This window comes from Xenopus laevis, chromosome 1L, assembly GCF_017654675.1.
Source record: "Xenopus laevis strain J_2021 chromosome 1L, Xenopus_laevis_v10.1, whole genome shotgun sequence".
Taxonomy (NCBI): Eukaryota; Metazoa; Chordata; class Amphibia; order Anura; family Pipidae; genus Xenopus; species Xenopus laevis.
This window is the reverse complement of record NC_054371.1, coordinates 172,702,032-172,718,809: the sequence shown is the minus strand read 5'-3', so window position 1 is coordinate 172,718,809 and position 16,778 is coordinate 172,702,032. Positions and strand designations below refer to the sequence as shown.

The following is a 16,778-nucleotide window of genomic DNA, read 5'->3' as shown; positions in this document are numbered from 1 at the left end:
TGTATACAGTATGTTGGGCAAAAATGTGGAAAACTTATAGAAGAGAGTTGTCAAGAGAAGTTTTCCAAAGAATTTCTAAATTACGTTGATACTTTTTCATGATTTCATGTGATTTATGCATATAAATTAGCATTACATTTGTTCAGTATTAAAGTATATTTTATACCATTTCACCCCAAAACTTTACAATACACATTACATAAAATATATTACCAAAGGGTCGAACTTAAGTAGTTAACGAAGGGTTGGGTATCATAGGCACTTAAACAATGTGATGCACAGCTTTGGGGTGTTCTTTTTATTTTTCAGCCTCATCTACAGATTAACAATGTATTAGTGCCAGGTTTTCATTATTGACTTCAATTCGTAATTGTAAATGCTTAACATTTTGGTTTAAAAATAAGCCTTTTACAATAAATGCCTCATTATAACTCATTTGTGAGCCAAGTTAAAGCAATTAAATGGTAAATAATAAATGAACATTTTTAATACTAATTTTCCAATAGGGATTTCATAGCATTTAAACCAGGCATGCTGATGCCCTCTCATACATAAATTGTAAATGAGTGTTGCCTCACATACCATGCTTATTATTCTCAAGTGGAGCATCTTAGTATATATATATTGTATCTTAATATATGTGTTGCATAAATATTTTCAAAAGGAAAGAGAGTTTATTTTAGAGACCCTAATATGTTTAACCATGTTTTGGATCACTCTTGACCCTTTCTTGTGAGTGATCTAAACCATTTTGTGCATGACTTTTCAGTAAACTGCTTAAAGGGGCTCTCCATGGCCTTGCACTGAAGGACATCCTAAACTGTATAGGAAATACTGGAAATGCTGGGAAATATGAATCAGATAACATTAGTTTTTTGCAAGTTAAATAGTATTAAAACATATAGTACAATGGTGACCCAGCTTAATGGTCAGCTATTTTGTCAGTATAGATTTTATATTACTTTCCCAACTTAAGAAAATATCTATTATCTAAATCTATCTAAATGTTTTATTTATTATCTAAGAACAACTGGGTATGACTTTTTTTCAGCCTCAACAATTATGTTTATGCATTGCTTCTATTTGCACTAGCTAGTGCATTAGAAAAGCAAACTTTCTTATGATGACTGGGGGCAAGATCACAAAAGGGGCCTGCTTACTTTACCGTGTCGGACTGGCCCACCTAGATACCAGGAAAACTCCCGGTGGGTCCAGGTGTCAGGGGGCCCGCATGCTGCTAAATTTTTGGCCTATTTCATGGCCATTCCCTATTTCTAAGAGAAAAAGGAGGCTAAATAGATGGAATAATTGATTAAATTATGTAAAGAAAACAGACTAGGAGAATAGAGGTTGATTGAGAAGAGGAAGAATATTAGTACTGAGAGTGGGCCCCTGGTCTAAGGTTTTATGGTGGGCCCCTAGTCTAAGGTTTTTGAGTGGGCCCCTGGTGTCCCAGTCCGACACTGGATTTCTTAACTTGCTATTTGAATAACACAAATTACAGGATGGGGCTTGAAGGGTGGTATTACATATATTCCTTCATCCCTCCACCCACCTCATGAATATAGTGTTGCTGAATGAAGGCAGCACTATAGTCATTGGGATGGTCCATGTGTTCCAATTTGAACCTGTTTATTGTGCTTTGCTCAATGTCTCATAAGTCATAAATGACCCCTTATGTTGGCAAACAGAACAGAAAGTCATGCTGCCAAACTATATCATATTATCAAGACTTTAGGTAGACAGTTTTTTAAAAGAGAAAAGGAGGGGAGACATTTAAAGGGCCCTGGTAATTAAGAAATCTGGGGAGAATTTGTCTCATTAAAGTGAGGCTAACAATAATGAAAATATATATCCATATTGTTTTACATATTGACAGAGTGCCCTAAAATGTTATATTTGATGAATATAACTGAAAATCATTAAATCACTCTTTAAATTGCAGGATGAGCCAGTATACACAGTTAATGCTTTTATATATTGTTTTTATTATATATATATATATATATATATACATAGACATAAATATTTTTTTTAATGCATTCTATTGTAGCTAGGTTGCTCAGCAGAAAACAGTGTATAAATTATGGATATGGTTTCTTATTATTAAATCAGTTTCTTTGTTTGTTGAAGGTGATGTCCCCTCTTTCTGATTCCATCCTGGCAGAAAAGACAGTGACAGTCCTGGATGACAAAGTGACAATAACAGACCTGGGAGTGCAGCTTGTCTCCGGACTGTCACTCTTCCTTCAGTCCAGCGCAGCAAATAACAAGGCATTTGTTGCAACCTCAACGGCTCAGGAACTTCTTCATACTCCCAAACAGGTAGAGTGATGGGAAAAAAAGGTCTTTTTCTTGTCTCACTGTCCTAATTAAGAATAAAACAAGGCAAGAATTTGCCTCACTGGATCTAAATAGAGGATTTTGTTTCAAGATTTTTGTCAATTCACTGGCTCAGCTGTGTCCTTGCATGACTCCCTACCAAGTCTATATTTCCATAGCCCTATATTTAGCTAATCGTTGTATCTGGAGCAGTAAAAGTCACCAACGAACCATGCTCAATAAATAAGAAATGTAAAATACAACAGAACAAATCGTATCATGTTCACATGTTTAAAGGGGAGGTATAGTGAAAATTTAAATTTAATATAAGCTTCATCATACTGAAATAAGAAACTTTCTGAATACAATCAGTTTAAAAAATCTGTTCTGTTTCTGATGTAATCAAGTTTATACTTCATGCAGGAGTTGGGCGTCAGATTTTAATTGACAGTTTGATCCAATATATCTTATGGGGGGCTTCCTTTCCTAGCAGATGAATTAGAGCTCACTGAAATAACTGATTCCAGTACAAAAAAATCTAACGAAATAACTGCCTTTTGCACAAATTCTACATGTAGAGAGACATGATGTCTGGTGATTTTCATAGAGTGAGCTTCAATACATATTCTAGGCAACATCAGCCCCCCTAAAAGATATATTGGGATCAACTGTTATTCAAAATCAGACTCCAGACAAAGAGAGACTGAAGAGAGAGGGGTGCTAAGAGGGGGATAGTGAAGTGCAACTTGAATATTTCAGAAACAATTTTTAATTGATTATATTTAAGAAAGGTTATTTTAGTATGATGAAGTATATATTAAATTTACATTTTCGCCATAGTTCCCCATAGAAAGTCAAACTACTCTTTAGTGGTTGATTAAATTGTGATTATCTTTGAATGGATCTTCACAGATAGAACCAGTGTACACAACATGTACTTGCCTGGCCCCTGAAACATTGACCTGAACCCTGACAATAAAGTACAGTACATGTGAATGCAGTGTTAACATGTACTCAGTATATTCATTTCTCTTGAGAAATACTCCTTAGCAAATATGATAATTGCTCATAAGCCAAGAACTTCTGTAAGCTTCTGTTGTATGCCCTTGCATCAACAAATTACAACCGACAAGTTGAATACAGTTGTACAAGTCTAAAATAATTAACTGATTTTTGAATCTGATCTGTAAAAGTCAACATGCAGTACAGGACTGTTGGAATGGTTTCATCCAACTGTCTGATTGACACGGTCTTATTGAATGCATCAATGTCAGATTTAGATGCACGGAAACAAAACTGACAAACATTATCTGATCAGATTTTATATTATAGCATGAAATATCAGTTTTGTAGCATCCCACAAAATCTCCCACAGTTGCATGACAAGATTTTGTTGGACAAATTGGCAACATATCAACTTTTGCTCACTACTCGTATACTCTTCCTTCAGCTAAAAACATAGCTTATCACTGATTGGCTGTTATGGCATCATGGCTCATTAAAAAATGATATCTCAACTGACACTTGCCCATGACTTTTCACAAAGACACATATTGGTTAGATTTGTATAATCTATGCCACAATGATTTAATACCTACAAAATGAATTTCACCCACCTGGCTTTGCCCTCAAATAATGTGTGTGTGTTTAGGAGATTGTATTTAGTCTGGTTAATGGGACAAATCAAGTTCCTTGCTGTGTTGTAATAAAGAAAATTAGGGAATATAATGAAAAAGCACTAGTGGAATTTAGTCTCAAATACACATTGTTAACTTGTGCTTCACAGAAAAAGTTTTGCCACACTGAAACGTTCGGTTTCTTTAGTATCGCTTTTTTTGAAAATGATTATGTTTTTCATTTAAGCAAAATTACTTTTTTATGCTTTACTGTGAACATTTCTTTCACAACACTCACTGAAAAAGATTTTTATGCACTTTATGTTCCAGAACCTTTACTTCTTATCTTTGCATAGGAATTTCAAGCTAATCATTTAATCAGACAAAAGCTGCACCGTGAATTGTGTTTCTCGTAGAACGCTTGCCGTTGTCAGTTCTTTAAGTGAGCGGCTATAGCCAGTAGTGATATAATAAGTCTTTGCTGCTGGCAGAACTGTATCATCATGAGATTTCATGTATTTATTTTATAGCTGAGTTACTACTTAGCCCGGGGTGTGAATGTAATTGCACAGCCCCACACATTTGTATTAATATTTGAGGTTCATCTGCCAGAAATATAATTTGCTGTATTTTCCATGTCATTCCCAATTTACATATGTATAGAGGGAGCAGGTGGGCTCTCCGCAATTTTCTTCTATAGCCATAATAATGAATACAGTTTAAATGCTTGATGCTTTTTCATCTGTTTTTGAGTTATTATGTAAGAACGAGCTTGCTATTTATTTTCACTTCAACAAATGATATTAGGGCTCATTTATTAAATCCCCAGGTACATGTGCTAAAGCACCAAGGGGCATAGAATCAAAATTCTGCTCAGTTACAGAACACTTCTGTCTGTGGCATAGCTGTTCCATTTGGTACAAGTGCAGAGCTCAGTGCTACATGTTATACAATAAATGCTGGGTTGTCCTTTTATTCAAGTATATATTGCAGTGCCTCTCAACAGTCCCTGTGTATTATTGCATAAAGTTCCAAATAATAATATCCAAAAGTAGGATGGGCGAAACGTGTATGACTTCCCTGCAATAAATACACTATGATGGCATAATATACATTGTGCTCCCTGGGAACTAATTTCTTCTATGGGCTCAACAAAGTCCTATGCTTAAATAATTTAAAGGGATACGGTCATGGGAAAAATGCATCAGTAAATAGCGCTCCTTTATCAGAATCCTGAAATCCATTTTTCAAAAAACTGTTATTTTAATATTTATTTTATTTTAATATTTATTTTTGAAATCTCACACGGGACTAGACATTTTGTTAGTCCAGTGTGACTTGTGCTCTGATAAACTTCAGTCACTCATTACTACTGCACTGCAAGTTGGAGTGATATCACTCCTCCCTTTCTTCCCAACAGCCTATCAGCAGAACAATGAGAACAAAACCAAATAACATCTACATGACAGCGACACCTGCACTACTTAAAATGCTCCCATGCCCCATCTAGTGGTAGATATGAGAACAGCACTCAACCCAAGTCTACTCCTTCAGTTACATTGAGTAGGAGAAACAATAGCCTGTCTGAAAGCAGCTTCATTTGCTCACTCTTTCTGAAGGCACATGATCAGGCAAAATTACATGAAATGGCTGCCTACAATACATTTATTGGTTCAAGAATAACATTTTAAATGGTATAATTAATTGCATACAATGTACACCATGTTATTTAGTAACTGTACCACAAAAATCATGACAGAAGGACGCTGTAAGTGAACTAGCTTATGTATCTGAATGACACATACAGTTGGAAATATTCAGTGGGATGCCCATGTGCTGCCCCATTTTTTCCCTCATGAGTGAAAATTTGGCAGATCCTTGTTTTAACACAGGGCACCGTTGCAGATTGTTTGCTGTGGAATACTAGAACATGTGGAAAAGTTTATTACATTGACCCATCAGACTGACTTTGACCCAGGGTTTTACTGATGACAATACCCCATTCACATCAAAAAGTCCACATTATATAATGATTTATTCATCTGTTTATCATGCTTCTATTTTCTCTGTAGCATGAAATAACTCAATGAAAAAGGCAAACTGAGTAAGTGTAATCACATTTAGGGAAACCTTCACATTCAAAGTGTTCTAACTATGGAGACTTTAGGTAGATGCTTATGCCCTGCACTTGTGCTGCCCATTACAAGGTAGGCACAACTGGTGCCCAAATATACACTATTCACTATCCAATAGAAATCCAAAGATACACTTTGCACCACTTTTATAAATGAGCCATATTGTCTGATCATTTCTACACATCATGAAATGTTTGTCTCCCTGAAGCTTTGCATTGATTTACACATCATCTGAAGAGAATATGCAAGTGTAAATGGGACCTTGGTGAGATGGATTAATTGATGGATAAGCTCTAGTTGGTGAGACAGATACTACTGATCATTTCCACTGAGCTTTCTTTGCAATGTGCCGAAAAAAACAAACAAAAAGACTTGTAATTTAGTATATTTATAGCGCAAGAAAGAATTACTTTTTGGCTTCATTGACTAATTCTTGTTCAATTCAGTGCAATCATTTTCAGGCAGCTTTTTAACAGTGGGTTATTATTAATGTTTAAAATACAACAGTGTGATCGATTTAATCTTTTATCTATTAACTTTGTGCCGTTGTTTTTGACATACTCATAACTGGGAAAAACAAGCAGATTACACCTGTGTATGTACAATTTTCAGAGAGCATTATATTTTTCCTCCATAAATCCAGAGTTATGAGGCCATTTACAACTGCCCTGCAAGTTCAACGGGGCTAAGAGGCTCAAAACCTAAAGTATGTGCTTCCATAAATTATTTTGGGTTATCTATCTGAGTTAAAAGTTTAGGATCTATATCCCAAGAACAGATTTTCTTAGGTACTGCAGGTGGTGATATGAATAGGACTCTCCTTCTCTGAACCCTATTCTACCATTACCAGTTAGACTAATGACACATATAATGGAAAATAGGTAATTTCCACTTATAGCTGCCATCAATATATCTCATTGTATCCAATCGCTAATTAGGTGTATTTGCCTACAGTACTTCCACATAGAAAAATGTTAAACTTTTTTCCTGCCTACTATAAAGGTGGCCATAGACGTAACAATTACGATCTTTCTTGGAAAAGATCTTTCCAAGAAAGATCGTTCGTTTCAATACACACGTGTAGAGCTGAATCGGCAGATATACAGGTAGATATACGGGAAGAAACAATAGAATTCTACCTGTATCTGACGATTCAGCACTAACAATGGGCGATGTTTGGGTCCCTTCAAAGGCACCCGATCAAAATTTTCCGTCCAGCCCGATCGACGAGCCGACCGATATCCAAGTCTTCTGCCGATATCGGTCGGCTCTTTTTCCACCATACACGCAACGAATATCGGACGAAAATTCGTTTTGTACGATATTATCTGTGTGTCTATGGCCACCTTTAGTAGCAAATCTAGCAAGGGTTTGTGCAGTATCCCATTACACTACTAGTGGGACTTGTTTATAAACACTGGGCATATCTGAACATAAGCAGTATAATAACCATAATAACCAATCAGTAATTAGCTTTTTTTCAGCTTTTTTATCCAGCTTTATATTTATAAAGCTGGATAAGATTGGAGTGTTGAATGTGCAAACATAAATGTGAACTTTTATTTGCACTGCAAATATCCTTGAGGTTTTTTAAATATGGCAAATTAGCAAATTGTGAATATTTATGCGCTCACTCTACATTTGACTTTTGCCATGACTCTGTTGGTGGAAAAAATTGTCATAAAACAGTTTTGCAAACAGCAAATCTAAATAACTGTCAATGCCATGTTCTCATACATCAGCCTTGCACCATGGCCAAGCTCATTCAAACATCCATCTAATTTGCAAGCCATTTGTGAATATTTATGTGCAATGTGTTTAGGAAAAACATGAACAATACAACCATTTATGAATAAATATTCACTGCGAGAACACTGTAAATGGCCCCCATGGCATCTGATTGATTGCCATGGGTTACTGGGTTATATACCCTGTGTTTATAAATGATCCCCCCCAGGTAAGACCTATTCATTAAAGGTTACATTTTAGTGGTTTTAGAGGTTTTTGAAACCATGATTAAACTCACTTTCTCTAAAAACATGAATGTCATGAAATTTATTAAAAGATCCGACCTGAAAAAGCACAACTGAATAGTCGCAGAAAAGTATACTTTTTCATTTTGTCACACAAAAACCAGCGTCAAAAATATCCAAATAAAACCTCTGAAACCACTAATCAAATAAAGAACCCATTGTTCTAAGGGACATCTGCCATTGACTTCTACATGATTTCAACAGGATTTAGCTGGAGTATTTTCGTATTTCTAATCGTCAGAGTTTAGTCACATAAAAATCCCCAAAGAGTCGCCCCTTTTTTTTCCACTATTTTGAAGGATTTCTGGCTTCCAACAGCCCAATCTGAAAAATTTGCAGCATAATAAATCGGCCCCATAGTCTATGCATTGTAACAAGATGATTTGTATACGGGACATTTTATACAGGACATAGTAATTTATCGATTGTATTTTCTGGTAACAATTTTTTTAGTAATAAAAAAAGTACAGTATGCTATGTAGAATAATTTCAGTTGTAATAGCAAGTATACAGTAGCTATACAGCAACAAAGTAAATAAAGAGTATAAGCCAGCTTAAGTACTGTAAACACTGGTGATTTATAGACTTATGGGCAAAATATGCCTTATTCAAATCTTTATTATACTAATTGTACTAACTAGACCAGCAAAAGCTGCTGATGGGTTGCTAAGGTTACTAAAAAAGCTTACAACGTTAATCCTATGTTCCAGAATACTGCCCTTTCTGCTGAAAGGAAAGTGAAATATTAGACCTTGATATTTAACTTTAGATTTTACCTTAATATTAACTTTTACCCAGTTAATGTTATAGTCTCTCTCCACTAGGAGCCTGTTTATAAATCCACTGGAAAGCTGAATTTCTCAACTGATCAGATATTCTACATGAATAAAACTAAACAGAGAGAAAAAGAGATGGTAATGATTTAGTGTTGTGTCCTTCGGAAAGCTGTTTCTGCAAGTCCTACGAACCACATCAATAAATCCACTGCAAATCCTGACAAGGCTCTCCAATTACTATCAACTGATCAAGATGGATTGGAGGCTACTTGTCTGTAGAAAATGCCTGCCCTGATTGTAATCACTAATCACAGTGTTCGTGTTTGTTAATTAGGAAACCGTTACATCTTATTTTAATGCATTGTTAATTTTTCATTTGTTAGCATTTCTAACAAGCGGTTATCTTTATTAGCAAACCACTTATCACAGACTGTTTCATAGAGACCTAGAAATAAATGTCTTTAGTCTACAGAAATCTAGGGGCAAATACAGTGTAAGGATTCTGGTAAATAATATTTATTGTAAAAATATCACCAATAGGGTTCAATTAACAGTGGCCAAGTCATCAGCCAGTATCTGCCTTTGTGTGTACTTAAAAGTACATTGCATAGCCCATTGTGTTCTCATAGTCCAATGTGGCCTTAATAAACAGTATGATATAATCTATACTTCCTTCTCGTAACTCACATTAAGACCCAGATTCTATCTCAAGTGAAACCCTTATTCAATTACATCTTTCCCCTTGGATTTCAATCGAATTTTCACATGACAAATCATGATACATTTTTCTCATATAATTGAATCTGGCTTTAGGTGTCTCATTAGTCAGCTCTGTTAGACTCAGTAAAGTGCAGGATCTAGTCTGCACTATAGACATAGTTTAGCACAGAATGGGTGGGTACAAACAATTTTGCTTTTGCACTCTGTACCATTCTATTTTGATCCTAGAATAGAGTGCATAGAGTTGAACCTTTGTATGTATGTAGTTCTGCCTGCATTCAAGGGGAATAGGCAACTGGGCATACCTTGGAACTTCCTCAGATTGTACTTCATGCAGAATGCACTGGGGAGTTCTAGGGATACAAGACCCTGTACTTGTCCAAGGAAAACATTAAAGGGGTGGTTCACCTTTAAAGGAGAAGGAAAGCTACAGAAGCAGTTTATTTCAATAGATTAGCCACAATAGTACAAGCTATAAGACTATATTTATTCTGCAGAATGCTTTACCATACTTTAGTAAACAGCTCTTGAAGTATTCTCTGTTTGTTTAGGATAGCAACTGCCATATTGGCTTGGTGTGACATCACTTCCTGCCTGAGTCTCTCCCTGATCGCTCATAGCTCTGGGCTCAGATTACAGCAGGGAGGGGAGGAGGCAGGGGGAGAGGAGCAAACTGAGCATGCTCAAGGCCGTGCCATGGAGGTTTAAGATGAAGGCAGGAAGTCTGATACAGAAGCCCATGATTACACAATAGAAGGAAAGAAATGTGGTGTTTATTTTGACAGAGGACTCAGAGCAGCATTATTTTGAGGGTTTACTGGTGTATTTATATAGACCTTTCTAATAAAGCTTACTTAATTTTAACCTTTCCTCCTCCTTTAAAGTAACTTTTATTATGTTATAAAACAACCAATTCTAAGCAACTTTTCAATTGGTTTTCATTATTTATTTTTTTTTATAATTTTATAGTTATTTTTCTTCTGATTCTTTGCAGCTTTCAAATGGGTGTCACTGTCCCCTTCTAAAAAAACAAATGTTTTGTAAGGCTACAAATGTATTGTTATTGTTACTTTTTATTGCTGAGCCTCCGATTCAGGCCCTCTTATATTCATATTCCAGTCTATTATTCAAATCAATGCATGGTTGCTAGGGTAATTTGGGCCCTAGTTACCAGATTGCTTAAAATGCAATTTGAAGAGCTGCTGAATAAAAAGCTAAATAACTCAAAAACCTTCAATAATAAAAAATTAAAACAAATTGCAAATTATCTTAGAATATCACTCTCTACTTCATACTAAGGGGCAGATTTACTAAGGTTCGAGTGAATTTTCGAAATTTTAGAAATTCAAAGTAATTTTTTGGATACTTCGACCATCGAATATGATACTACAACTTCTAATTTACTTTTATTCGAAGTAAAAATTGTTCGAATATTCGACCATTCGATAATCAAAGTACTGTCTCTTTAAAAAAAACTTTGACTTCAATACTTCGCCAAATTAAACCTGTCTTTACACATCGAATAAAAATCCTTTGTTCGTACGCTACAATCGTTCGAATCATTCGATTCAAATGATCTAATCGTTCGATCAAACGATTTTTATTCGATCATAGCATTGCCAAATTCGGTGAAAAAACTTTGAATTCGATATTGGAATTCAACGTTTTTCAATTCGATGGTCGAATTTCGATGTTTTTTGTACTTCGACATTCAACCCTTGATAAATCTGCCCCTAAAAGTTATTTCAAAGGTGAACAACACCTTTGAACAAGTTATTTGTCAACGCTCATAATTTTTTCTGCAAGTCAAAGTTTTTGTGCTAAAAATTCTGAATTTGATTAATAGTTTTAAAAACACTAATTTTTAATAGCTTTAAAAACACTAATTTAAATTATATGTTTAAAAAAAGCAAAAAAAACTGCGAAATCCTCAAATGTAAAACTTTGTCTTCTAAAAGCTTGGAAGGTCATGTAGAAGTCAATAGGAGCTGGCGTAGGCAAAATGCAAACAATTTATTCAGGTTGAGTTTTTCCCATTTTATTTGAGCTTGTCGACCCATTAAAAATGATGAATTAAATATGAATTCCATGTATTTGATTTTTTTGAATTTTTTTATTCAACAGCATCTTTTATATTCAGATTTTTATTTGAGTTTTTTTTTAAATTATGAGTTTATTCAAAATTAGAAAAAACCTCTAAATATTTTGATAAATAGGCCCCAAAGTACAGCACTTCCTACTGTCTGTCTTTGCTCTTTTATTTGGATGTAGTAATTATATAGAAACTATTAATGTGGCACACACTACATTGGTGAAGGAGGCTTTTAAACTAACTGTACACTGGAAGATCTTAGGAGATCACCAAGTTTGTAAATGCTTAAAGTACCCCGTTAGTGGGTTCTTGTTGAATAGGTGTTGGATTAAAGTTTTGTATTACTGCACTATTAATGTAGATCTACAATTATTTAATAGTTTGTTCATATCATGAAGGTCATTTTAATTTTGTTTGCTAAAGACTTTGCTACAGTCTAAATTTATTTTGGGCTTAATCAATGAATTAATTTATTAAATACTTTTTTTTAAAATACTATATCACTGTTATATATTATCAGAAAAAGGTATGGAATTGGATTGTAACCCATTTATTTTTCATTATCATTGTCTACTAAAACTCCAGCAGTAGTGACAGACAAGTGACCCTTGTCTCAGTCTATTCTCAGAGAAATATAGTTTTCTGTATGATACATTCTTTGCTATTGACACTACTCTCATATTTTACAGGAAGCAGTTCTCAGTGCATGGATACAGTTTAGTGATGGCTTGGTAACTCCTCTTGACATCTATGATTCCAAAGACTTTTCCCTCTCTGCTACATCATTAGATGACTCCATTGTATCGACATACCAAAGGAGTTTGTTAAAATTGCCGATTGTGGTAGCAGAAGGTGACGGACAAGGGCCATTGATCAAAGTAGACATGATAATATCAGAGGCTTGCCAAAAATCAAAGAGAAAAAGTGTTCTTGCTATTGGATATGGTTATATCAAAGTAAAATTTGGTCAAAAAGAATCAAGTCCTCAGACTGGTAATGATTATGGTGGAGATGAAATTGAAAATCACACCAGTGACCGTAAGCAAAAATCCCCAGATGTGGAACACTATGGGAATGATGGAAGATACAATGGATCTCCCTTGGAACGTGACAAAAGTGCTATACGAAAGAGCAGCACTACAGCTAGATCATTTCTAAACAGTAGAGTGGATGATAATAGACTTTCAGAAGACAGCCCACTACAAAATATCCCAATAGATTTTACCAATTTCCCTGCTCAAATTGACCTGCCAAAAAGCAATGGAGAAATGGAAGATAATGACCTTATACATGCACCTAAAGGGTTGAGTGATCTTGAGATTGGAATGTATGCTTTGTTAGGAGTATTCTGCCTTGCCATATTAGTCTTTCTTATTAATTGTGCAACCTTTGCCCTTAAATACAGACACAAGCAAATACCAATTGAAGGACAGACTAGCATGGCACACTCCCATGACTGGGTTTGGCTTGGTAATGAGACAGAATTGTTGGAAAATACTCCAGATGTTTCCTCCCAGCAGGATGAACATACTACCATCATAGACAGAGGAACATTATTGGATGAGAGTAGCCATCTTTTCAATGGCAATAGCCAGAAGAATGTACAGAGTCAGATACATAGGCAAGCTGAAGAAACAGAAAACCCGTCAAAAGACAAAAAAAATGATCCTGTGCATTCACCAACCTCAAAGAGAAAGCGAGTAAAATTCACTACCTTCACCACTATACCAGCCGATGATGGTTGCCCAACTGTCAATGCACTCATAACAGCTAATGAGGATGACATTAAATGGGTGTGCCAGGATATGGACCTGGGTGAGTCCAAGGACCTCAGAAACTATATAGAGAAGTACAAAGACAACATATAACTCTTCATGGTTGAAATTATTTAACCACAAATTTTGATGCCTTCAGTTTTATAGGTCATGTGGTGATGTTATTGGTCACTGGGATTCTGCAACTGGAAACCGCTGAGATTCTCCAATTAAAATGTATTCAAGGAATTATGAATACCAAATTGTGCAGCATTTTGGATCACACAATAAGCCAATATGAAAAACAATATCTTAATATGTTCAATATACAGAATGTCATCTATTTTGTGTATGGGAAAAATTCTAAGTTTATGAAAGCGCACAACAAAGCTACCAAAAATAATTGCTACAAAAAGGTAACAATGTGGTAAAATGTGATTTACATTTCTAATAAAATGTAACAAAATAACAGAGGATAAAACCTATACTTTTATCTGTAAAGAAACTTACACTGTCTGGACATACCATTCCTCTTGCAGAGTGTACCTTATCTTTGATTATGTCGGTATTTGTAAGAAAATATACAGAGTTTTCAGAACATGACACAAATAGTGTAAAGGTGATATTGATGATAATCACGGCAAGCGTTCAAAACATTTCGATTCCTTTTCCAAGCTTGTATATATATATGGAAATATATAAAGCCCACAAGTGAGGTTAGAATTGTACAAACATTTTAACACGTTTCACTGTTCGAAATCAAGGTAATCTTAGTGTTTCAGGTAAAAGTCATGTTAACCAGTCAAAATATTACAGGAATGAATAACAAAGGGTGATATCTTGATGGCATTCAAGTGCTGAGCATTCCTCTCTTCTGTAATGTTTTATTTAAAGGGGACATACTGTCAAAAATGAAAAAAAATCACATTAGCTATAAAAAGATAAGCATTTTTGAAATTTTCTATGATTGAAAATGTAGTGCTGTTTTTATGAAAATGTTAATTTTCTGATAATTTTCAAGATATCAGTAAAGAACAGTTGATGTCACTCTGGAGAACCAAATAATTCAGCAAGTCATCCATATATTATAAAATGCACAAAATGTATCTAAAATCTAAAAATCCTTCATCAGGACACCAGCTGCTCTTACATCACTGAAGAGAAGAAGAAGTGCTGTGTCAAAAGGTTTGCATAAAACTATACAACATTTTTAATCAAAGTGAAGTATTTTTATTTCTTGAAGTCTCCTTTAAAAAGGGGTACACTTTTAAAATGTTGATTGGTTAACATCGCTGCATGCTTTTACTTGGGTTCAATGTACAACTTCTTTTTACAGACAGAGAGAGAGACCATTTATACAGAAACGTTTGACGTTTTCTATGGCATCTTATCTATCATTCCTCAATCTATACAGTTATGTACCATTATATGCACACACCCCAGACCTTCAGCAAGGGGAGCAGACACTGGAAAACATCAAATGAGGCTGGCACAAGCCTGGTCTCACAAAGTAGAAGAGCTGGAGTCAGATTGTAAAAGGTTAAAAAAACTTACATTTTATTCTCCATAATTAAGAACCAGGGCCTGACGCGTTTTGTGTCTACCAGGGACACTTAGTCATAGGCTGAGCATTGAACAATACATACAGGATATTTAAAAGAGAAGTAGCCAATGGGCTACTCAAGAGACGTCTACTCAAGAGACGTCTCCTGTAATGTATAATAGTCACTCCTTTTTCCCTTTTTCTTTTTCCCAATTTTTGATATATTTACTTTATTTATTATATTTTGTATTATGTACTGCCTAAATAAGTTAACCTATGTATTCTTTTGGTCTTGGGGGTGTGTTTAATGAATCATAGAATTTGAATGTTTTCTCTTGATTGGCACACCTGGTAGCACCGCCTACTTGTTTCCCATTGGCTACTTCTTTTTTACATATCCTGTATGTATTGTTCAATGTTCAGCCTAAGACTAAGTGTCCCTTGTAGACATGAAACGTGTCAGGCCCTGGTTCTTAATTATGGAGAATAAAATGTAAGCTTTTTAACTTTTTACAATCTGACTCCGGCTCTACTATGTTGTGGGACCAGGCTTGTGCCAGCCTCCTTTGATGTTTGCCAGTGTCTACCATTCCTCAAATCAGACAGATTTATTTTTAATGCTATTTTTCTGCATTAATGGAAAAGTGTGTTTTTATGTTAGGGATGTGGCTGCATGTTCTATCAAAAAAAACAGCCTTTCAGCCATGCTTCCTGAGGAACATCATTACCACCATGCCTATTGCACACAGATCACAATACAGTCATATCAAGTTCATCTATATGAGAGCATTTCATATCTACTGTTTACAGAAAAACAGCAATTTTAAAGTATGGGGCAGATTTATCAAAGGTCAAGGTGAATTTTCGAATTAAAAAAAAATAATTTTAAACTATTTTTGTGTACCTCAACTAGGGAATAGTCCTAATTCGATTCGAATTCGAAAAAAATGTGAAAATTCCAATATCGAAATTTATCATGTACTGTCTCTTTGAAAATTCGACTTCAACCATTCACCATCTAAAACCTGTAGAATTGCTGTTTTAGCCTATGGGGGCCTCCTAGAACCTATTTGGAGTCAATTGGTGGACTTTGATTCGAATTCATTTAAATGCGCTATTAATTCAATTTGTTAGATTCGAATTCAGCCGAATACAGAGCTATTCAATCGAAAATGGACCTATTCTGCCAAAAAAACCAAACCTTCGATTTAATTTCGGTTGGTCTTTTTTAATTCGAATTTCGAAGTTTTTCAAATTCAAAATTCGACCATTGATAAATATGCCCCTAAGTGTATAGTTTTCAGAAATCTCACAAAAGAAAAATAAACATTGCCTTGTATGCCTGAAAAACAAAATTAAAAGGATGTTATAAAATAGGAAAATTATGTAATTCATGAATGCATCTAACATACAAACTACAGTACTGTAACCTTCAATAAAACACTCATTATTTAGTTTGTATTTTAGTCATTTTGGTTCCCTGACATGGCAAGTGCCCTTGAGGAGCGGAACTGGACATCCCTGATATATGTAGTGAATCAGTTTTTAAATGGATGGATCGGATTCTCCATTAAATATATTTGACAACCGAAGATGCTGTTACAGCATTCTAATGGCATCTTGAAACAGCAGTGATCACTATCAAAAATGTTGGCTTTCTCTAACAATGGGAGGCCCATTTATTAAAGGTCGAATTTTAGTGGTATTAGAGCTTTTTGAAACCACAATTAAACTTCACTTCTCTAAAACCATGAATGCCATGAAAGTTATTAAAAGATCCTAATACA

General features: G+C 35.0%; 1 protein-coding gene across 1 annotated transcript in view; it reads left to right on the top strand.

Moving 5' to 3' along the window:
- Positions 1-14,972, top strand: part of tmem132c.L (transmembrane protein 132C L homeolog) — a 256,016-nt gene extending 241,044 nt beyond the window's left edge. Inside the window, exons 8-9 of the mRNA XM_018262481.2 lie at positions 2,134-2,325; positions 12,384-14,972. Of these exons, the coding sequence (XP_018117970.1) occupies positions 2,134-2,325; positions 12,384-13,562 (1,371 nt within the window). The 3' untranslated portion in view covers positions 13,563-14,972. The remainder of the gene's footprint in view (positions 1-2,133; positions 2,326-12,383) is intronic.
- Positions 14,973-16,778: the final 1,806 nt, after the last annotated feature.